The following is a 25,090-nucleotide window of genomic DNA, read 5'->3' as shown; positions in this document are numbered from 1 at the left end:
CTCTGACTGAAGCAATTGGAAACTGAAAGATCGATAGCATTGCATAAATCCAAGCTTCGACCAAAAAGAGAAAATATTATGCAGCGCTTGGGGACGAAAGGCTTGTACAATAATAAAATACCGGAGAGAGTGGACGGGCAGGAAATCTAAGATTAACACGAAATTGCTGATTGAGTCGGCTTTTGCCGTTGCGGGCGCCGTGTATCGGGGAATTGATTTCAGGGTATGCAATTAGAGGATACTATTGTGCTTTCTGATTTTTTTTATTCGACTGGATGGCAAACGAGCAAGTGGGTCTCCTGATGGTAAGAGATCACCACCGCCCATAAACATCTGCAACGCCAGGGGTACCTATTGCAGACGCGTTGCCAACCTAGAAGCCTAAGATGGGATACTTCATGTGCCAGTAATTTCACCGGCTGTCTTGCTCTCCACGCCGAAACACAACAGTGCAAGCACTGCTGCTTCATGGCAGGATTAGCGAGCAAGATGGTGTTAGCAATCCGGGCGGACCTTGCACTAGGCAAACAGACAAACTTTACAGCCAAGCGGAAAGCACAATTTTTCACCTCATGACAGCTAGAAAAATAGTAGGTAGTAGTAAATCAGTTTCAGGTTATGCTAGCTAGCTGGCGGCTTTTTCTAAATCGAAGAATTCTCATCCCATGCAAATATCTCAAAATACATTCACGTTCTTGTTCCCATAAAAAGAGGGAATTTCGAAGTCCAAGTAAAAGTTCAGCTTTCTAGAACCAGGGTTTGGGTTGGATGTTGATAAGTGGGTTAGCCAGTATTTTTACATTTCATTATGCAAGTAGCCTAACCTACCTAACCTACTTAAAGTTAAAATAATTATTACTAAAATTGGAAATATTGATAGTGTGGACTTTTTCCTCCGATGTGCGGTCTGAATTTGATTGACCACATATCTATCTACCTATTTGTCGTTATTTTTTGTGCATAAGGACGAAAAAACTTATGTAATAGAACAAAATGTAAATAAATATTTAATTATTGTTTCTTTAAAAAATATGTTATATCCATTTGAGGACATTTTGCCAGTGTCTAATAGTTTTTGCCATTGTACGGTGAAAAAAAATTAGAAAACGAAATATGAGACGTAATGGTGGATGAACGATGACAGCGCGAATCAGACTCGTAAATAATTTTATCTTTTTTTTGTATTAGTAAATAACGACAATAATAACAAGAATGAAAACACGAACGCATTTATATATTAATTAAATAATTTATGACAAACCACGTTTCAGAACGTGTCAATGGCTTTTTTTCGGGTGCGTTTCCGAATCTCTTTCATCATTTGATATCTATTTTCTTCTTGTTGGTTTTGTATTTTTTTTGTACTTAATTATAGACGCACTAGCTTTTGCCCTTTACTTCGTCCGCGTGGAATAGTAATTTTGGAAAGTCTTTAATTTATATAGGATACCTATTCTGCCAATACCGAAAATAAACTATTTTAATACATTTCTTTAAATAAATATAAACAATTTTTTTTTGTTCTTCCATACATCCATCCATCCGATGTCTGGTAAGACATAAATATTTTGCGGGTAGCCATATTTTAGCAATACGACGAGTATTCTATACCCTGTCAACACAAAATGACTTATTCTTCATAGTGAACTCTTGGCACCTTACGTCTTTTATTGTTTGTCAAGGCATTTTTACTAACTTTAAACTTGTTTACTTTTATCCCCATATTTTCAAGTAAATAGGTCATAATTTGAAAAAGCGCCAGAGCAAATGTTTTTTAGGGTTCCGTACCTAAAAAGGAAAAAATGCAACCCTTGTAGGATTACTTTGCTGTCCGTCCGTCCGTCTGTCTGTCAAGACCCTTTATCTCGTATACGCGCGGAGTATAGGTATCGAGTTGAAATAAAAACCCTAAACTCAGGTCAATAGTCCCGAAAGCTGTGAAAAAATCAAACCTCAAAGTCAAGGCAATCAAAAGCTACAGTCATTAAAAAGGTGTTTCCATACAAATTGCCTCAACAGAAAAAGTTATAGGGTGCTTACTACTGTCCTAGAAACTTGGAATTTTGCATAAAGGTGGCTCTTACAGCACAATAAATAAAAAAAAACTGAAAATCATAATTTTTCATGTCTGACTGTCTATGTGAATAAGTCATCTAAAATGACCCCATATTGCGTACATTTTGCTTATGAGCTTAGAAGGCTCTGCTAACACTGCACCATCCCCTCTGCTAACATCCCCTCGCAGGTAACATTTTCAAAAACGCTTGAACAAATATCTATTTATTTATTATAAGTAGGCCAATGCCAAGTTTCATAAATAACCATCGATTTATCTTCGACAATGACGATCTTCCATATAAAGTTTCATCCCCTATTTCACCCCTCACAGGAAGAATTTTTAAAAACGCGCGAACAAATATGTATTTATCTTTTCACGTGCCCAATGCCAAGTTCATAATGAACCATCGATTTATCTTCCATATAAACTTTCATCCCTTATTTCACCCCCTCACAGGAACAATTTAAAAAAAACGTGCTAACAAATATCTATTTATCTCTTTCCACGTGCCAAAATGGCAACTTTAATAAAGATTCATCGATTTATATTCGATAATGACGACCTTGCATATAAACTTTCATCCCCTATTTCATCCCCTCACAGGTCGAATTTTCAAAAAAGCTCAAACAAATACAGAATTATTTCTTATTAAGTGCCTAAATGCCAAGTTTCATGGTTTTATCTTCGACAGCGACGAACTTCCAACATATAAACTTTCATCCCCTATTTCAACCCCTTAAAGCCTCTTTTTCGCGATAAAAGATAACCTATGTTCTTTCCCAAGGTCTATTGTATCTCTGTACCAAATTTGATCAAAATCGGTTCATCGGTTTAGGCGTGAAAGCGTAACAGACAGACAGACAGACAGTTACTTTCGCATTTATAGTATAAAAAAATAGTCAAATTAGTAATTAGTAAATTAGTAAAATTAGCAAATTAGTAAAATTAGTAATTAGTAAATTAGTATTAGTATAATATAAAATAAATAATATAAAAATAATGTAAAATAATATAAAAATAATTTAATATATATATATATTAAATTATTTTATATTATATTATACTAATACTAATTTACTAAATAATATATAAACAATATATGTGTATATATACATATTATATATATATATATATATTATATATATATATATATATATATATATATATATATATATTAGTATATATAGTAATAGATTGTATATAGTATTATATATTATAGTATGGATTTGGAATAATTTCAGAAAACTGAAATGAGCTTTATTACATATTATATTATTACAAATAAATGTTGAGTAATACGAATAAAATAACAGATTAATTAACAGATTTAAATATTACTTCAACATGTACGACGAACTTTCTTTTGTGAAACACGTCATATTCAACACTTACTTCCTCAACCTCGTATCTACCCGAATTGTATACAACAAATCAACAATCTATCGTACTTAACATAAAGATGATTTTAAAGCAATTTTCTGGCCAGATACGAGGTTGAGAAGCGGTCGATATGTATTTTCAGGGGGACCCGTTCACGATAAACGTTCACGAGATTCGAAGGATAAAGAAAGCTTTTTCAGGGGGGGGCTAAAGTGAGTTTGAAAAAAAAAATAAACGTATTTAACACGTTTCGCGCGTACGCCCAAAAAATTTCGGTCAATGGCGATATCGCACACTTTTCCATACAATGAGACGTCACGTCATTACAAGTTGAGCTTTGACTGTATACAGAAATAGTTAGCGTTACGGCGCATTGCGGATTAATCGTCACCGTTTATAGACGTGCTACCGTACAACTGATATTGTAATTATACATATTCTTAACACGTCATATCACGACAATATTATCGAATCGTCAAATGACGTTGTTACATAGTGACGTAACATAATACTACAATAACGTAGCAACGTCATATTACGGCAACATGATCGAAATGTCAATTGACGTAGTGTCACAATGCGATGTAACGTTATACTAAAGAATAAAGCAAGTCATATTACGGCAACAAGATCAACCGTTTAATGACGTTGTGTCACAAAATCATGCTACATTATAAAATAAGAATATATCAACGTCACATTACGGCAGCCATATCATACTGCAAATGGCTTTTTCTTTTTATATGGATAAAAAACTGCAAGCACGTAATAAATGCTTCTATGCATGTCTTCGAGGAGTTCAATCATCTCGAGAAACATTACATGACCCTATATATTGATGACGGGTAGTTTGGATCAGATGCAGACTACAGCCCAGGACGAGAAAAAGGTTCCAGCGCAAGCAGCGTTAGTACGTCTCCGTAGGTGCACCAATCAGCAATGTATTTCCAGCAAGTCGAGCCACATACTATATACCAAAGCAGCGAAGTCTCTGAGTCAGCTAGTGTTATAGATAAATCTGTATATGCATCTTCCAGTTCGGACAGTATTTTTGACAATCGTTTGGCACTGAAGCAACAAGTATCAAAATAAACAATAGCCAAGAAGCCAGGCCAAGACATGACGTACTCGGGAAGTGTGATGATGATACACTAACTATATCGGTATCATTGAGATTTAGATAGTCTTATATAGGAATTGACTTTACCTCAGAGATTATCTCACTACCTCAAGACCCGGCTGAACTGCAACCAGACATTAGTAGATTTGGAAAAGGCTCTTAACACAATAAGTACCTTTGCTACCTGAACACGAATCAAACTGAAAATACCCTAACAGCGTCATTTTTACTCCTTGAACAAGAACCAGCTCGGAAATTATTGATGATAAACTGGAAATAAGAGGGATAAGTACTTAACTCTCTAATTTTTATCATCGGGGAGATCATCCTAGACATCATCCTTTTACTAAATACTGCAGCATCATGCTCTCAGCAACCGGTAATGAATGGTAACGAACTGATACTACGAGATGATGAAATGTAGTTGTAGCTTTGCAAATTATCTTGTATTTAATTAATGAAATATAAAGAGAAATGAGCTCGGTCCTTCCCCGTGCCTGTGCCTGTGGAGATCTTGATCTGTTTCCATCATTTCATGGTACGGTGTTGATACTGGAGAACTGTCGTTACCGGTTGCTAAGAGCATGATGCTGCAGTATCTAGTAAAAGAAGATGGCTAGGAGATCTCCCGATGATAAGAATAGAGAGTGGTTACCTTCTTTATTTCCAGAATATGGTGGGTGGTGTTTTGATGTGAAACTTCACTACCAATCAATAATTTCAGAACTGGTTCCTATTCAGGGAGTAAAAATGAAGCTGTCAGGGTATTTTTAGAGTTTTGATTCCTGTTCAGGTAGCAAAGCTATTCTGTAAGAGTTTTTTCTAAATCTATGTCTGGTGCAGTTCAGCCGGGTCTTGTGGTAGTGAGATAGACTCCAAGTAAGTCATTTCCTAAGACTATTATAATATTAGATGATACCGATATGTTAGGTTCTCCTCATACTTACCGAGTACTTTATGCCTTGGTTTCTTGGTTGTTGTTTATTTTGATATTTAGTTAGCCAAGTTTAGGTAGCCAAAACTGACAAAAATACTGTCTGAACTGGAGGATGCGTATACAGTCTCATCTATAACATTCTAAGCCGAGTCAGAGTCTTTGCTGCTTTGGTAGTTTGTGGTTGACTTGCTGGAAAGACGTTGCTCTTATTGGTGCACCTACAGCAATATTACCAATGCTGTCGCGCTGGAACCTTCGTCTCCTCCTGGGTTGTAGTCTGCATCTAAGCTAAAACTACCCGTCATCACTATAAGGGTCAGGTGATGTTTCTCGAGATGATTGAACTCCTCGAAGACTTGCACAGAAGCATTTTTATATGCTCGTAGTTTTTATATCTAAAAAGAAAAAAAAAGCTCTCAAATCAATGAGGATAATAATATCTAGCAGTATTATTCATAATACTTCACGCAGACTACACACATATACTTTTACGAAAATTACTCGTTTAATGTGAGAAATAAGTCGGTATTGAGTTAGAACCATAGCTCAAAATTCCTTATTAAACTCATTAAACAAATAAAAAAACATATTTAAAGTTTACATCACTAAAATGTCAACATATAACAAAAATACATTTCGTTACAAAAATATTGAAATAAAATACTAAGCTGCGTGGACAAATTCGTTGCTGAATCCACTGCCCGACCTACGCGAGCGCGTCCTCCGTCACTAACAGGATCCTGAATGATAGGCGCGGGAACAAATTAGCTGTACCGAGGGGCCGTTCAAAATTTTTGAGTCCGTAGCAGAACTTTGCTTATGGGAGGCGAATTTCGGACTTGCGAGAATTAACAAAAAATCCTAATGGGTTCCGATTTGTGTTCATAGTATCGTAGTTTAGAAAATAGTACTTTAGTGGAAAAAGCGGACTTCAAATATACGAAAAAAATTTTTTTTTAATTTAAAGTTATGTTCTTATTAAATTTCAGAACACTACCATCAATTCAAAAGGTGCATATTCAAAAATGCAATTCTTGTTAATTTCACTTTTCGATACAAACATAATCTACGTATGAAATGTTTTAAAAACTTTAGTAAAAATTTTCAAAAACTTACTACGAAATTTGCATATGTCCCAAAACCATGCGCATTTCCCAAGCAGTATGCCTATCGAGTGTAACAACAATTGTTCTGTATGATTTTTTACTAAGCAGTTCAAAACGCATAATCTTTCTATCGAGTTTTTAAACTTGTTAGTGACTGCAATGCAATGAATCCGCTTGGGGTGTAGGTATTTAAAATCATGTAGAGTTGAATACACATTTTCCATCATCGTCGTTAATAATATTATCCTGTAAGAACAACATATTAATCACAGTAAAAGCACTAGTTTCTACAATTCAAGTATTTAAGGAAGTGGATTTTAGAGGTACTTATGAAAGTTCGTTTGTACTCATCGTATATGCATTATAATTGATAGATAACAATCACAAGTCGGTCTTGCTGGATAGAAAAATGTCTCAAGTCTCGAAAATCACCGAGACTGGAACTACAAGAGTCTCGGGACCGAAAAGGTTCAGATCTCGGTTTTCCTTGAGTCTCGATTCCCGGATGAAGCCCTATCCACCGACGTTTTGCCCCTGGCTGAGTAGATTACTTTAAGAGCGTGTGCGTTGCTCGTTAGTCAAAAATGATATACTCCGTGGCGCAAGATTTTTGGGTCTATTTAATATGATCCGAAAAATAAATAATATTAAACCAATCAATACCTTAGTACGAGAACCAGTAAAACCAGCGCCAGTTAAATGACTTCAGTATATTTTCTTAAATTAATTACAAAACAATCTCGAAAAACACTGTTACCCTCTCCGTGTCCAACACTCGAATGTCGCCTGTCAAGAATTGTTCGTGTTGCCATGATAAATAATTCAAATGTTCGGTAAAATATTGGCTCACGCTAACAGACGGCCGTCCTGTTAACGGAATGACCCTATTCCGGATCGGCCATTCGAGAGTTGTATGTCTCTATACAAAGATAGAGAGGAGAAAAGAGAAAAAAAAATACAAATTTAATTGTGACATAAGTAACAGAGAAGAAAGAAAGAAAAAAAATACACGGTTCAGTGTATTCCTAAGTATAATCATTTAACGATTTATAACTTATATAGTGACGACTTTTCTACTTCTAGTGATGATACCTATCAATCGAATTATACGCTACATTTATTTATTTATTCTAAGTTATAGATAAGTGTGATGGTTTTCTTAAGACGTTCAAGCTATCACTCGGCCTCTCACGAGCTGGTACTGCCTGCGCTCTGGGATGCCTGTGAAAATATAACATATATTAGTAACTGATGATCCAACAAGATTTCATTTACAATGTCACATAAAATAAAAACACGTTATTTAGTGGTAATTGTTAGGACTAAACACCTGCTGTGGTGTTATGGAACATGTACTTTTACTTAGCATTATGTTTTAAGATATTAATAGATTACAAGTTTTTATTTTTATATGTTTCTATTGTGACGAGTGTTAAGTACCGTAATCTTGTATGATATTGAATTAATAAATTAATTGTGTCAAATATTTGAATAAATTAACTAATTAAGATTTTGAATAAATAAAGTAATTATGACTTTATCAGCGATTTCATATACCGTAATTAACGTTGGGTATAGAAACAATAACATTGTAAGGGGTACTGAGCACTGCAGTTAACAGCATATTTCAGTAGTAGTTTATATTGAGCACCGCAGTAGGCAGCATATTTCAGGGACACTTAATACTGAGCACTGCATTAAGCAGCATATTTCAGTAACAGTTGAATAATACTGATCACCGCAGGGAGCAGCATATTTCAGCAATAGTTAATACTGAGCACCGCATGCAACGGCATATTTCAGTAAAAAGTGAGCACTGCAGAAATAAGCAGCATATTTCACATGTTAATTATAATAAAAATGTGCTACATGAATCACATAGATACTCACACGAGATTACTCCCTTAATTGTATTATATTGGCAGCAGCTCTTGTGATTGGTAGTGTTTAGCCTTCTTGTAAAACCTGAAATAATTACTAATAGGATGTGGAATGTCAGGACATTAATGGTGTCCAGCCTGCTCAAGAGCCAAGGATGAGGAGTGTTAATTGGGACAATAATCGAAAAAAATTAATTTTCACTATTAACTTGGTTATGATCATCATCAGTACTGTCGCTAGAGTCATTAGTATTGTCATAATTGTCTTCGCGGTCACTCTTGTCAGACATAGAGAAAGTAATCCATTTTTTCAAAGAGTCGGCTGGATAGACACTTTTGTATTTACGTTTGGCGTGACCTTCGACTGTAGAAACTTCATATCGATCATTCTTGAGGACGGCAGTTATCCGGAATGGTCCTCGAAACTTCGGGCATAACTTTTTACTCTTACCATTTGCAGGAACGTGGTTATTGGGGATCATAACTAAATCACCTAGGTTAAAAAAAGTTGTTGGTGCTCTATTATTATCGTAGCGAGTTTTCATCGCACGTTGGTTCTTCTCCGTATTCTCCATAGCCAAACTGCGTATTTCATCACGTGTAGCGTCAAAGTCATTGACATTCACCTCATTATTTAATTGAGGGCCGGCTTCTTTATCTGTTTGGTCAATTGATTCCTGGATGGAATTCAAAACAGACCCTTCACTCGGGTTGGTTGTCTTCCGCCCAAAAACAATTTCTGATGGAGTTGTACCGGTACTCTTATTTAAAGTATTATTTAAACTCCATTGCACTTTATTGAGGTGCAAATCCCACTCACGCTCGTCAAGACCGTGATTAGATGCCGCTAAAGATTCCAAAATTGTACGATTGTACCTCTCAATTTGACCATTGGCCCTAGGCGTAGCGACAGCATTAAGGATATGCTTAGAACCAATAGACTTAACGAATTTCTTAAAGGACGACGAGGTAAAGCTAGTTCCTCTGTCAGATATTATAATTTTTGGACTACCAATCATGCTAAATATATCAGTCAATATTCTAATAGTCATTTTGCTCTTTAAGGTTTTAACGGCCCTAATAAAAATAAACTTGCTGAATCCATCAATGACTCCTAATATGTATGAATTACCCTGCTTGCTTCGTATGAATGGCCCCAGATGGTCCATATGCAATGTGTGAAATGGGACGTTTCCCTTAGGGATCGGATGCAAATAACCACTGCTCTTGGATGTCGACCCTTTATTGTATGCACAACTAAGGCACGCCGATACATATTTTCGTACAAATCTGCGCATTTTTGGGAACCAGTAATCATTCTTCATTTTACTAAGCGTTTTGTCTAACGAAAAATGACCCGCCTCGTCGTGGCAAATTTGACATATTCGCCATCTTGCACCATTTGGTACGACCCATTTTAAATCATCACCTATTTTTCTATATATCTTACTATCTTTCAGAATATAATTATCCACTATATCCCTTATTTCTTTACTATCAGTATCTAAAATATTCTTTACTAATTTCAGTTTAGGATCTGTCATCTGAACTGTATGAAGCCATTCAGTGGTGGTAACATTCATAATTTCATATTCTCGTGATTCGCTTAAATCCGCAAGGCTGTTGCCCTGAATAGGGTTTCTGCTCAAAGCGTCCACATGCCGCATGTGATCTCCCGGTCTATGCTCAATGGTGAAATTGTACTCCTGCAATAGCAGCCACCATCGAGCAATACGGGGTACTAAATCTCTCTTTGTAAGAGTAGTCCTAAGGGCGTTGCAATCAGTGTACACTTTGAACGGAATCCCTATGAGATAAGTCCGGAATTTCTTTAATGAAAGAACCACAGCAAGGGTTTCCAGTTCATATGAATGTAGATGTTCTTCCTCTTTAGTCGTCTGTTTACTATAGTACGCAACAGCTTTCAATGGAGATTTCTCATCGGTTCGCTGCAGTAACATACCCCCCACGCCTAACTTACTTGCGTCGCAGTGAACCTCAGTATAGAATTTTGGGTCGTACAGGGCCAAAATCGGCCGCTCTACTAATTTAGCTTTTAAGGTTTGGAATGATGCCTCTTGCTCTTGCCCCCATTTCCAAGGTACATTAGATTTAGTAAGGACAGTTAGCGGTTTTGCAATTCTGGCGAATCCGGCAATAAATCTGCGGAAAAAACTAGCCAGTCCAACAAATTGTCTTATCTGATGTACGTTGGTTGGTGTGGGAAATTTAGAAACTGCTTCTATCTTCTTACTACCAGGTCTTAATCCATCATTGGAGACTTCATATCCCAAGTAATCTAATGTCTTTGCAAAGAAAAAGCACTTCGTCAAATTCAGTGTTAAGCCAGCGTTCCGCAGAGAAACCAGAATTTTACGCAGTTTTGTCAATCCCTCGTCAACGGATGAAGCCGGGGATAAAAGATCGTCCATGTACGGAATAGCTAAATTGTACCGATCCTTCCCCAAAGCCTTATTGACCATATGTTGGAACACGGCCGGGGCATTTACGAGACCAAAAGGCATCCGGGTATACTCGTAATGCCCGTCAGGTGTCACGAAGGCAGTCAAGTGTCTAGACTTCTCAGCCATAGGTATTTGATAATAGCCAGACTTTAGGTCGAGGCTTGTGAAGTACACTTTACCACTGAGACGATCTAATTGGTCGTCAATAACAGGCATTGGGTAAGAGTCCTTCACGGTTTTCTTATTCAAGGCCCGATAGTCCACACAAAGACGATGTTCACCATTTTTCTTTTTGACCAGAACTATCGGACTCGCGTAAGATGAATTAGATTCCTGAACAATCTTTGACTCCAACAACTCGTCAATAATGTCTCTAACGATAAGCCTTTCACTAAAGGGTAGCCGGTAGGGCTTATAAGATATTGGGGTACTGTCCTGTAAGTCTATATGCATTTCTGTTATATGAGTCATCCCTAATTCGTCTAGACTTAATGCAAAACAGTCTCTAAATTCATTCAGTAGGTCCAATAATTGTTGTTTATATTCCTGAGTTAAATCTTCACCTAAATTTAGCATATCTATAGTGATAATCGTATTAGTCTTTTTGTCATTGTTAACTTCAAAGTCAGTTAAAGTCGTTTTCCTTACCTCAAATTCAGCAGGTGGTTTTGTCTTAATCGAATCCGCTTCTATAGGTAACATTCGTGCGCGTGCTAAAAGTCTATCTTTCTTTAACTTAACGTTTTGACTTGACAGAGTTATAACAGGTATGTATCCCGTGCTATTTTCGATGAAGTAAAGACCAGGCAGAATCATGATTTCTTCGCCTTCTTTAAATGACGTGTTCCCGGGTATGTATATGTGTCCCGTATAATCAGTATTACATCGTATTTGGATAACTTGCATAGCTTTTAAGATCACGTCTTCCATGTTGTAGATTAATATTTTCTCCAATTCCGTTGTATCGGAGTGAAGAATAAGGCTGGAACTAGTCTTGTAAACCGTAACATCTGACATTTCTGTGACATTTTGGCCCACAAGTAAATCCGAACTTAGAAATTTGTCAGGAACAACGTAAGCATCTATTTTCGCCTTTATAAAATCCAAAGCTAAATCTATTGAAACTTTTCCCATAGGTTGCAGGGAGCCAAATGCAAATCCTTTTATAAGAGGCAAGTCCTTGTCATCTAATTGTAAATGTAATTCTTGTGCTACACTCCATTTAATGATTGTGCATTGGCTTCCAAAATCTACAAAGGCAGTTTTGTTGTGATCATTTATTTTAACAATTTTGTTATAAATGTCTCCCGATTCCTTTCGGGCGATTATACGCTGTACTTTGGACACTGGAGTTTCGTTTGTACGAGTATTTTCTACGCTCGTCCCTGATCTCGTGTCAGCATTTGTATCACGTCTACAGTATGCTGCCATATGACCTATTCGAGTACATTTAGTACATTTCTGGGGTTCCTTGCGGCATTTCGGTGCAGTATGTCCTGGTTCGGAACAGTTGTAGCATATACGAGTAGTAACACTACCAACTTTATTATTCTTGCCGAGATCAATATTTTTGTTTGCTGGGGCTTTTATTATTGCGTTCGGTTTCTTGACATCCTTACTCAGATTCTTCCCTGTTATACTTCGGAGATATCTTAGAAGTTTGCTTGGTCTTTCGAAATTAGCCCCTTGTGCATTCAGCCTGACATTGTGGTCGAATATACCCTCAATGACGCAGTCGACAGCGTCTTTACCTTTTATGTTACAGTGACTCACAAGTTTGATTTTATCATAGAAGTATTCTTCTAGAGTTTCTTCTCTACGACTTCTTCTTGCTAACATTTCTTTAAGCCTATCAGCATAATTACGATCATCTGGGAAGTTTTGTAATAGCTTACGCTGCCATTTCTTCCAAGTAAAATTGACCGATGATAACCCTTCATACCATTGGCGTGCTAGTCCAGTTAATTTTGGCAGGGCATGAAAAATTGTCTGCTTATCACTCCATCCATAGATGCTTGCAGTTTCGTTGATTTTCTTAAGCCATGCTTTGGTCGTTTGAGTTCGCTGGCTAGGGTCAAATTTCGGTATCACGTCATGAGCTCCTACGAAAGAGTTACGCCCATGGCTACTAATGGCATCTATAAAACGGTCCATAGGATTTTTGCGATACTTGTATTTATCGCGTGATTCTTTTCGACTCCGACATTTTGTAATCCGCGATCTAGATCTTGAGCGGCTCGTTCTAGACGTAGAAGACGTAGATGATGAGCTACTACTTGTCGTTGTCGAGCTTTTTGAGGTGCTACTGCGATTCCGCGTCGAGTCACTAGAGCTCGAGGTTCTTCTTTTATTGCCTCGTGTTTTACGAGAACGACGTATGCGTTTGGACCTAGATCGACTTCTACCGACGCGGCGGCGCTTATTACGATGTACTGTTCGTGAGCGGTAGCGCTCGTATTTCCGCGTTGCCTTCCTATCACGATGTCTTCCGCGCGTGTCATGTGATCGACTCCGATCAACTTGTGAGGGTGATCTCTTTCTCTTTCTTCTATCCGAGTAATCGGCGATTGAAGGAGTATAAGCGCTACGCTCCGAATCAGCCATGATCGGGTACCTAGGTACTATTAGGTAAACAAGTACGCTCTTCGCACTTAAAACGAAGCTAGTTAAGTATAAAAGTCTAGTATTCATTTATTCAGGAAGAAGAAATATTAAGGGACAGGAAAAATTATATTTTATTTTTATTAAGTAGGTAGAAATAAAATACGTATGGTCGTACGTATTGTAAGCGCCGTACGTACCTAAATACGATCATTATTTTAAAGTATAAGTTAAAGGTCCTCATCATGCATGTAGAACACATGACAATAATCATATGTACCTACAATAGTGGGTACATAATACCTAATTGCCATCTAAAGCTATATCGTAGAAATTGACAAGCGCTACAACTAAAGAGCGTATCATACAAAGGTAACGTTTCGTCTTTAAGTATTGGGGTCACGTTTTAAAGAACATTAAATTACATTAAGTAAGTATAAATACTATATATAACCAAGTTATAATTTGATTTAGTAAGTTTATTTGTAAGTAGGTATATACTTTTAAAAAAAGATTAAATCAAATGACCTGTAGCATGTGTAAGACAAAACAATAAAAAAAGTAATTAAATATTAAATAATGTTGCTCAAAATGTTTTTCAAAATATCGTTGTTTTATTATGAGTAGTGATAGTGAGCAGATACAGGGGTGTGTAGGACCACTATTTAATTATGACAATTATTTTTTTGAAGATTGCTTCTCTCTCTTTTCTTTTGGCCATTAGGCAATAGTAAATTCTAAAACCAAAAGGCATGAAAGGAAAACATATTGCGTAGGTACCTATAGGTCCATCGGACGTTTGCGGCATGATCATGAACTTTATGATATTACCTACGTAAATCGTAGGATAATAACGCGATCTGACCTAATTTTATTGTTGTAGGTAGGTACTTAAGTATATTGTTAAGTATTCGGTCCCGGATCCCGGATAAATTGCTTTACTCAATCCTCTCAGGTTTGATGTTATTATGTAACATTTTAACGGAAATAAAAAACTATTTACATTTTCATTTCATTTTAAATAGTATGTGACTTCGTTTAAACAACGTGTTTTGATTGTGGGTACATAGGCACGTTATTGAATTTGGTAACAGTGAGATATTTTTTGATTGCCGTTTCTTATATATACATCGAACCGCAGAAGTAAGTTAAATAACTTATGCGTGTATTGTTTTGCGCCTTTTATTTAGGGCAACTAGCACGGATCAAAGTTAACGACTTAACCCCGTGTTACGATGCTAGGCTGGCCCGGGGTTAAGTTGTGTCAAAATGTATGGAACTGTCAAACTAACCTCGTGTTACTGATTTCAATTTTTAAACACTGGACTGTGCGAGTTGGCCTTAGTGACTGCTTTTATTCGATGCATATTCGATATTGATCGAGCGAATGCAATGTGATAAAATAAAAGAATGTAAGTACATACCAGTGAGCGCTCCTTCGTTGTCACTTCTGACTTATTAAACCAATCAATACCTTAGTACGAGAACCAGTAAAACCAGCGCCAGTTAAATGACTTCAGTATATTTTCTTAAATTAATTACAAAACAATCTCGAAAAAACACTGTTACCCTCTCCGTGTCCAACACTCGAATGTCGCCTGTCAAGAATTGTTCGTGTTGCCATGATAAATAATTCAAATGTTCGGTAAAATATTGGCTCACGCTAACATAAAATAAATATCACGGGACAATTCACACCAATTGACCTAGTCCAAAGTAAGCTTAGCAAAGCTTGTGTTATGGGTACTAAGCAACGGATAAATATAATTATATAGATATAGATACATACTTAAATACATATTAAACACCCAAGACCCGAGAACAAACATTCGTATTTTTCATACAAATATCTGCCCCGACACGGGAATCGAACCCGGGACCTCAAGTTTCGTAGTCAGGTTCTCTAACCACTAGGCCATCTGGTCGTCTTATGATGGTTGGTAGTTTTATGACAGTAAACAGCACCGACCTATACTCCCGCGCATTCTACGATCCAGATCATACCAGTTAACGGTTATTATCACTATCAACGCGACGCTCGTGGTTCGCTCGTGTTACATTTAATCTAAGTCTACGCCATAAATAATACATACGACCGTCTACAAGGTGTTATCAATAATTGCTTGCCACAATTGCAAAAAGTGACCGCCCAAATCATCTGAAACCACTAATAGTGAAGTGACACTACTCCCTGCACATTATTTTAGTAAAGCCATAGAAAGCTCAAAGCCACTCAAAGCTCTACATTTAATTTTTATAATTCGAACACTTTCTTATTCTTTATTTTAATTTTGTAATTTGTGTGGACCTGAGGCCGTATTGCCTATAACGTTTCTGACGCTTGCAATCGCGATCAAATGACAGCTTTTGTATGGGAAACCTGTCATTTGATTGCGATCGCGTGCGTCAGAAACGTTAGGCAATACGGCCTCTGGTCTGAAAATAAAACTATTATTATTATTTCGTTCCGTCGCTTCGTTCGTACGGCCGTGGTGGCCGAGTGGTTTGAAATATGGCGTCTCAAGCAGAGGATCGTGGGTTCAAACCCCCTGAGTTTTTCGGAATTCATGTGCGAAATTACATTTGAAATTTACCACGAGCTTTACGGTGAAGGAAAACATAAACCTGCACAAAACTGCGAAGCAGTTCAATGGTGTGTGTGAAGTTCCCAATCCGCACTGGGCCTGCGTAGGAACTACGGCTCAAGCCCTCTCATTCTGAGAGGAGGCCTGTGCCCAGCAGTGGGACGTATATAGGCTGGGATTATTATTATTATTATTATTTATTATTTCGTTTAGTTTTTTCTAAATATAAAAATAACGTTAATTTGGCCTCATCCTTATGAGTTAATAGTTTACCCGCGGCTTCACACGCATAAACTATTCGATCTGGTACAAATGAAATTCCGGGATTTTACAAAATTCCCCTGGGAATTCCCAAAATCTATATCGTGGTCTTCATTGAGGTTGTGTTAACAATAACTGTCCAAAATTTCAAGATTTTACCCCTATCCCGTGGGAATATCGGGATAAAAAGTACCTAGCCTATGTGTTATTCCAGATGTCCAGCTATCTACATATCACATTTCATCCAAATCCGTCGAGCCGTTTTAGCGTCAAGGAGTAACAAACATACACACACATACACGCACACACACAAACACAAACTTTCGCATTCGTAAATAAATATTGATGACGGCACTGGTCCGTAGTGCGTACTGGGGGGCTACTACGAAATTCGAAAACCGAAGTTCGTATCGTACCGTCACTACTGTCCCTCTATTCTCAATGAGGGCTATCGTTTTTTGTCTCACTAGATGGCGCACTGTTGCGTGAGGTTTTTAAGTGTGGCTTTCAGAGTCTGTTATTACGGGCGTTAAAACAAAGTTTAGATTAAAATCATATTTAATACACCTTAAAACCGTACCATAAAAATATCGAGCAACCACAGTGTTGCTTAGTCCCGTTTGTTCGGAAAAAAAGGGAGGACAAAAGTTTCCGAAAGACAAAACTGTCTCAAAACACAGACATTCATTGCCCCGTAACGCATAATTGCCATAATTAATTTCAGGTAATGCAAAATATTCACAAAATTATTCTAATTATAAATAAACCCGCGTAGCTCACCCAAAAACTATGAGATTTGACATTTCGGAGACCTCACGCTACACTAGCGCCTCTAGCGGCGAATTCATTCGCGATAGCCCTCATTCTCATCCCTACTTAATATTATAAATGCGAAAGTAACTCTGTCTGTCTGTCTGTCTGTCTGTTACGCTTTCACGTCGAAACCACTGAACCGATTTTGATGAAATTTGGTATATAGATATTTTGAACCCCAAGGATCAACATAGGATACCTTTTATTCCGGTAGAGGCGCCACCGCGCGATAACCTAGATCCGCGCAGACGAAGTCGCGGGCTTAAGCTAGTATAAATAATATAAGCGTCATCGGGACGGCAAGATACGAGGTTCCAATTTTGCTCTTCAGGCGCAGGGGCAGGGCTATACGAAACTCGAAACTCGAAGTTCGTGTCGTGCCGTCCCTCTCGCTCTCGATAGTATAAGTGTCAGCAAGGCTACTACGAAACTCGAAACTCGAAGTTCGTATCGTACCGTCCCTCTCGCTCTCGTATTAAATAATATAAGTGTCGGAGGGACCGCACGACACGAACTTCGAGTTTCAAGTTTCGTAGTAGCCCTGCTGTGCGGCGATAAGCTGGCGCGTGTCACACTACACGAGACATCGTTCCGGTCGTATGCACGTGATAGGTTGCAGGACGGTTATCGTCGTTCGAGGAAATTGCCGTTGATATAATGTAGCACTGCAAGGCGCCGTAAAGCCGGTCACAGACCTGACAATTCTATTACCAGAAGACTAGAATGTAATACGGAATTTTCCTAGGATCGGCAATAATGCCTGATCAGCAAACAATCTACCTACACATTAATGATTAGGTACCTACTTTCCGGCAGGTGACCCGCCTGCTCTTTTCATTCGGTTCTTACAATACAGAAATAATAAGTCTGCACAGCCTAAGCTAATATTTAGCTGGATTTCCACCGGATTGCCATAATTTTTTATATGACTATCACTGGATAGCAATGTTATGATGTTGTGTACCATCAGCCAAATAAGTGGTCTATCAATTTTTAAACAAGTTCCTATCAAATGAACATGTCGCTTAAGTCGAACTTTCAAGTTGACTGACACGACTATTGGCATTATTGTTTTATGACGTGCAATAACGATTATCAACTTTAGGGTGGTAGACCATATATTTGGCTGATGGTACCTACATTCTCTAAAGTGATGCATCCAAAGGCATACCTAATTCGCTCTCTCGTACTACGGTTGCCGCGTTGCCTAATGAAAATGTTCACTTTAAGTTGCGTCCACATTTGTATCATTTTGTCGTATCGTATCTCCGTCGCGTTGCACCGACGCGTATCAAGATCGCTAGTGTGGACGCAAGCAAAAACAGCGCGATCATGCGGCGCGCCGTATCTGCAGGGCTACTACGAAACCCGAAACTCGAAGTTCGTGTCGTGCGGTCCCTCTGACACTTATACAATTTAATACGAGAGCGAGAGGGACGGTACGATACGAACTTCGAGTTTCGGAGTAGGCCTTCTGATCGCTGGGGCTCGATGTTGATATTATATACCCCGCACACTCGCGATCGGATGCGCGTATCAAGATCGGGAAGTATGGACGTGTTTTGATACTATATCACGATGCGAAGTTATATGATTTGATACGCGATACGCCGTGATCGCTCTCGAGGCGGTTTTTCCCCGATCATCAAATCAAAGAGAGTTTCTCTGGTGTAAACGCAGCCTAAAATGTCACTCGAGCTCGGGACTAATCATAGCTTAAAATAAATTTTGCTCAAATTATCTCGACGTGTCGCTGTCGATTTCGAAGTAACATGCCCAATACTTTTTAAAACTATGATTGTTTTTTTGGAGTCTTTTTGTATTTTTTATTTCAACTCCAAATTTGTTACTTTTACGGGTATTCCGTGAAACCATATCGAAAATACAAACTGAGACATGGATGCACAGAAAAACCAGACAACTTAAAACACACACACACAGACACAGACTTTTTAAAACATTATAACTTCTGACGCCTATATTATACAGTACCTACATTGTAGACTATAATGGTTGACTGTGCTACATACAGGAATGCCTAGTTTCAGCTATACGAACAATGCTATCGTACATCCTGTATTTACATCAATGCGCGTTCTTAGAAACGTTAGTTCTAACTATCTAATATGAAGTCACGTGCAGGCCACCAACCCCCGACCATCTGGGGGTGAGCTTACTTGTCGCGTGTGTGAGGGGGGATCTAGGGGGGCTACTACGAAATTCGTAAATCGAAGTTCGTATCGTACCGTGCCTCTCACTCTCGTGTTAAATAAAAGCGTCAGGCAAGATACGAAGTTCGAGTTTCGCACTTCGTAGTAGGTACAGTGCCCTTAGTGTAAGTTTTCGGTTACAAAATACGTCTCGATCGCGTTCGCGTTAAAATCTCAATTTGTATGAAAAGGAAAGTTCCGCTAGAGGCGCTGTTCGTGTTCCATATAAATTGAGCGGCCCTCTCGCTCTCGTATTAAATAGTATAAGTGTCAGAGGGACCGCACGACACGAACTTCGAGTTTCGAGTTTCGTAGTAGCCTAGCAGGGCCTATCCCGAATCGGCCTATTCAGTCACGAGCGCAAGTGTTGTGATGCTACATAAATCATCTATAAAAGATGTCAAGGTCTATTATAGTTATGTTAAGGATCATTCTCTGTGCATGCAAAAGGAAGGAAAGGCGTTAGAACTTTTCCGATAAAATACAATGGAAAACCATTATGAACTACATTGTACAGTCACCAGCACCAATATCTGACACAACAAGCGTGCATAAATATCTGATACGACTCTATTTCTAGGGCCGGAAGGACGTGTCAGATATTTTTGCACGTTCCGCTGTGGCAGATATTAATGCTGGTGACTGTACTAAAAGTGGTGAGTAACTGCCGGTGGGAGCGTGGAGCTAGTGAACATCTGACGATCGATGCTAATTGCACTAATAATGGACTCATTGACAGAACTAATAAGAATAACAGTTAGTACAGCGAAAACCAATGTCAAGTCAATCTTCTTTTTTATTATGAAGTTTCTAGGTACGGTCAAGGGCATAAATATAATTATACGTCAAAAACATATCTATACACCTTTATGCCTCTAAGCATAACGTCGCTGTATACATATTTTGACGCTATGGCTGTATTATATTTTTGCATTTGACTGTACACTGTTATTTCGGACATCCTGTATCGAAAAATATTGACATACTTACTAATGGAGATTTTCTATGGATAACTTTTAATTGTCATCGTTCATCCACCGTTACCTTTCGTATTTCGTTTTCTAGATTTTTAAACCTTACAAACAACGACAAAACTCACTAAACTCTGACCAAATTGTCGTCCAATGGACACAGCCATATTTTTTTTAACTAACCACCTATTATATAATTGTAGTCAGTCTAGACATCACACTATAACTGAAAGCCAAGGAGATGGCCGAAAAAAACCGGTTATTAACGGTACGCTTCCGGATTGACGCCTCCAAGGCGAACGTCGAAAATCGGAACCTATTACACGTCACTAGCTATTTAGGATTGACCTTTGGTTTCTTTTTGAAGCAGTGTTGCCAATTTAGCGACTTTGTTGCTAGAACTGACGACTTTTGCTTTTGTCTTAGCGACCAAAAAAAGTTTTGACGACAAAAATGGTTTAGCGACTTATCTGGCGACTTGGAATACAAATTTAAACAGTTCTACGACCAATAGTGGATACATTTTTTGACAACTCGACGACAAAAAGAATTATTTAGTGCCAAGAGATCTATATGGAAAGCGACAAACGCGCTTGCGTGCAAAATTCAAACTTTATTTAATTAAAGCTCTATTCGTTTATGCTCTAGCTTTAGCAATAAAAAAAAAACACTTTCAGTGCATTCGGAAATCTTCTAATATAAGTTGTTTTTGTTTTGTCGTATCCCAACCTTTCAGACCACCAGTGGCGTCTTGTGTCTCTCCCAGACAAAGTCCTGAGTCCGCTCGCTCATGGTGGAATTAATTTAAGCGACTTTCTAGCGACTTTTGATTTTGAGTTTAGCGACTCGAGTTTCTAGGAGTTGGCAACACTGGCTAAGGCTAAGACATCAAGGTGGCCCAAAGATGGATCATTTATTTTTTATCCCATTTATTACGAGCTTTTATTTAATTTGCGAAGTCGAATGTGAATCGAAACGAAATGGTCGAATTGTGTGACAGAATCGCAATACTATTATTTGCTAGTACGGTATACAATATTTTAATTTATTAATATACTGAAATTCACAGACAATTCAGCACCCTTTTTAATCCCCGACGCAAAAAGAGGGGTGTTATAAGTTTGTCCGCTATGTGTGTGTGTGTGTGTCTGTCTGTGGCACCGTAGCTCTTAAACGGGTGGACTGATTTGAATGCGTTTTTAATATTTGAAAGCAGGTTTTCTAGCGATGGTTCTTAGACATGTTTCATTAAAATCGGTTTAGCCGTTTTTGAGATATTAAACTTTGAAGTGATAAAGTCGGGGGTTTTCCAATTTTTATTGGTAAGGTTATTTTTTAAGTTGATTTATTGCATGAGGTATTTTCAATTTAATTTAAATGTTTTAGTGGCGCTTTGTTTGTATTAATAAATAAATAAACAATATTTAGTTGAAATATTTATTTAGATTGCGTATCTAGTCGTATAATTTTTCCCGTCGATACCGTAAAATTTTCGGATTTTTTAACGGCCATATACTGTAGAACAATACACTTCGGTTAGGTTAGGTTTGTTTTATAAAATTATAACAATTTTGAACAATTAATGCATTCAGAGAAAAAAGTGGCTTTGCCCGCGTCGAATTCGGTTATCGCGCGCTGTTCCCTCGGGAACTGTGCATTTTTCTGGGATAAAAATTAGCCTGTCACTCTCTGGCCCATAAACTATCTCTACGCCAAAAATTACGTTGGTCCGTTGCTCCGTTTCGACGTGAAAGACGGACAAACATGCAAACACACACACTTTCGCATTTATAATATTAGTAGGTATGGATTACTCAAGGGCGTTGGTGATTAGATGGAAAAAATACCTATGATGACAAATATTAAAACATCAATTGTTTATTATCCATATTTATTCACAACACAAGATACAATAATATGATAGGAAACAAAATTAATAAAAACTACATAAATATACCTAACTATAAAAAGAAAACACCATCTAAGAGGCCCTCCTCCGGCACAGACCATAATGATGCCAGGCGATATGGACCCATTTATGCATTTACTTTATCAACTTGAAACTATAAATGTCTTTAACTCTATCTGCCTCCCCTTTCTGGTTGTTCACTGAAAGCTAATATCTCTCAAAGTAGAGACAAATTCATTGATTAGTATTCCTAATGCTCAAGAATCACGCGAACCTCTGAACATATAAGAAAGGTCTTTTTTAATGATTTTTACACCCACAAACACAATCAAAGGGACGACGATGGATAGATAGAGAATCCCAGAGATAAGTAAGGGTGTATGTATGTACACAAGGTGTTAATTAAATAACTGAATAGGTACCTCAAACAACCCAACAGCCTTTTTAAGTTACTTTAGGTTAGTTTATTTTATTTTCGAATTTCTTAGTTATTTAAAAATATATACGTATATTTTGCTAAGTCAGTAATTCATCTGAATTTCTGTAGGTACTAGAATTATAAAAAAAAAGCCATGCATATGTAACTGTTATACCTGTAATAACTGTCGACAGTGGTTGTAATTTAAAATTATAACGACTCTTTGAAGGCAATTTCAATATTTATTTTATACTTACGACTTATTACGACAAGGTCGTTTTCCTAATAATCGATAATTGTGTATACGTATGTTTAGAACCACTTTAGAACCAACATAATAATGTGTTCGACAGTTGACTTTTTTTACAACCTCATATTTAATTCAATTCAAATAACCCTTGATTTGACAAAAAAAGAACATTTTTTAAACTAAATCCGTCTATTAAATAAATAGGAAAATTACGGATATTTAAATTCGTATTTGTTGCTTTCTCAATAAGCTTCAGTAAACTACAGTAAGCTAGTTGAGAAATCAGGATAAACAAGAACTTTTCCGACCAAATATGCTGGCAAACCATTATTTACTAGTACATCGTAACAAAATTGTATTTTATACAATCTCGCATCTTACTTAATAGACGAGTATTCCTCGTTTATTCATAGGATTACGGAAGTGAACTAGAAGTGAATGACTAATAGAGTTCACTTATAATTAAAACATTTTCGTAGTTCCATGAATCAAGTGGAAATTATCCTTTTGTCTCAAGAGTGCAGTTGCAGGAACCTTGTTCGATCGAGAACACAAAAATAAACAAAACTCTTTCTTTAAAAAAGTTAATTTGAAATAGCTGGCTGAAAAAACTAGGCTAAATAAATAAATCGTTCCAAATTTAAAACTGCAAATCAGCGCAAAAAGTTACATCACGAGATACTGAAAACTCTCCAACCTTGATCTTTACAGCCGCATTTTAGAGAAAAAAAAGGTAAAAAGTGTTCCACTTACGTCGTTTCTACTGCGAAGTGTGCTCCTCTTGGGTCTGAGGAGTACATCCTTAAAGTCTAACTTAACTTCGTTAATAATATTAGGCATTGTTGATGATTTAACTTAATATTTTTGCGGCGAATGTTTTGGTTGGCCGGGGACACGAGCACGCCTCTTCCCGCGCGCGGTATCGACTGTCTGACGACTGGGTTGCCAGCCAGATGCGGTGTAGAAATTGCCGGTGGAAAATGAGGAAAACTTAGGAAAAGTTATGAAGCATAATTATTTTTAGCAGCGGTATCCCTGTTTTGTTTATAATACATTTGTACTGCTTAATTAAATATGTTTAACGAAGGATTTCCAAACACATGTTTAGGGGACGCCTACAATTTCTCTGTATTTTTTAGTATTATCAAATTAGTATTTATAAATGCATTTACTTTAGGCAACATGGACCATACAGTGAATATTTTACAGACTAACATACTGTAAGTACCATAAAGTAATACCTATTACGTGAAATTAAGATTTCAAGACTCCAAGAGGCGTGGCGTGGATTTTTTTTTCAATTTATTACTGTGGAAGTAGTCTACACTTCCACTGAAAGTAGATATAGTTAGTGTTTAGTTTTGTAACCCATACATCCCTGTATTATTATTTTATTTTTATTTTTTTCATTTAATTGTATACTGTAGTTTTTAAGTATTTTATTTGTAATTATTTTATTTTATCTGCCAAGTTTCTTGCGGCGCATTCTTCTTGGCAATGATGGTCTTTCCGAAAGCGCTGGTAGTTTAAAAAATGACGTGTAAAAGTGCCCATTGCGGCCTATTTACTATTTTATAAATGATTAGAATTTTTGAATTTTGAATTTATGGACTATTATCGTAATTTGAAGTGTATAGTCAGTTAAAATTTGCTATGACAAGTTTGACGTATGCAGTGCATTTACTGAATTTCGTGCACTAGGCCTTATGTGAACATAAATCACAAAACAAATAATACCATATCGTCAAACCAATTATTTACGTCAAAAAGTAATGAAAACCCTCATATTTCATGACTTTTCAATAGCCTGGCAACACTTCTTTGCGAGTGGGGTGACGTCACAAGGGCGCAGCAGCGAGACCGAAATACCGCTTTCAGCCGCTAGGTGAAGGTTATTTTACAAAAAACCGCAATTTCTCTTGCGTACTCCAATTTTATCAATATAAAAAAACTTCTGATTTGCATCATTACAAGTTTACCAATACCAGTATCTGCGCCGCTGTCGTCTAACAATGAGGGTTACCGTTTTCGCGCTCACTAGTTGGCGCCACTGTAGACAAAGGTCCTGCCTCAAATAGTATAATATAGTGGTTAGTTTGTTACAGACGGTTTGTTATTACGGGCG

At 37.4% G+C, this 25,090-nt stretch overlaps 1 protein-coding gene across 1 annotated transcript in view; it reads right to left on the bottom strand.

The window, feature by feature from the left end:
* LOC141441521 (GMP reductase 1-like) overlaps positions 1-23,907 on the bottom strand; it is a 40,230-nt gene extending 16,323 nt beyond the window's left edge. The window contains exon 1 of the mRNA XM_074106286.1: positions 23,719-23,907. Within this exon, the coding sequence (XP_073962387.1) occupies positions 23,719-23,805 (87 nt within the window). The 5' untranslated portion in view covers positions 23,806-23,907. The remainder of the gene's footprint in view (positions 1-23,718) is intronic.
* Between the last annotated feature and the right edge of the window lie 1,183 nt (positions 23,908-25,090).

Source organism: Choristoneura fumiferana, chromosome 24 (genome assembly GCF_025370935.1).
Source record: "Choristoneura fumiferana chromosome 24, NRCan_CFum_1, whole genome shotgun sequence".
Classification (NCBI taxonomy): domain Eukaryota; kingdom Metazoa; phylum Arthropoda; class Insecta; order Lepidoptera; family Tortricidae; genus Choristoneura; species Choristoneura fumiferana.
The sequence above is the reverse complement of the archived record's forward strand: the minus strand, read 5'-3'. Positions and strand labels throughout refer to the sequence as shown.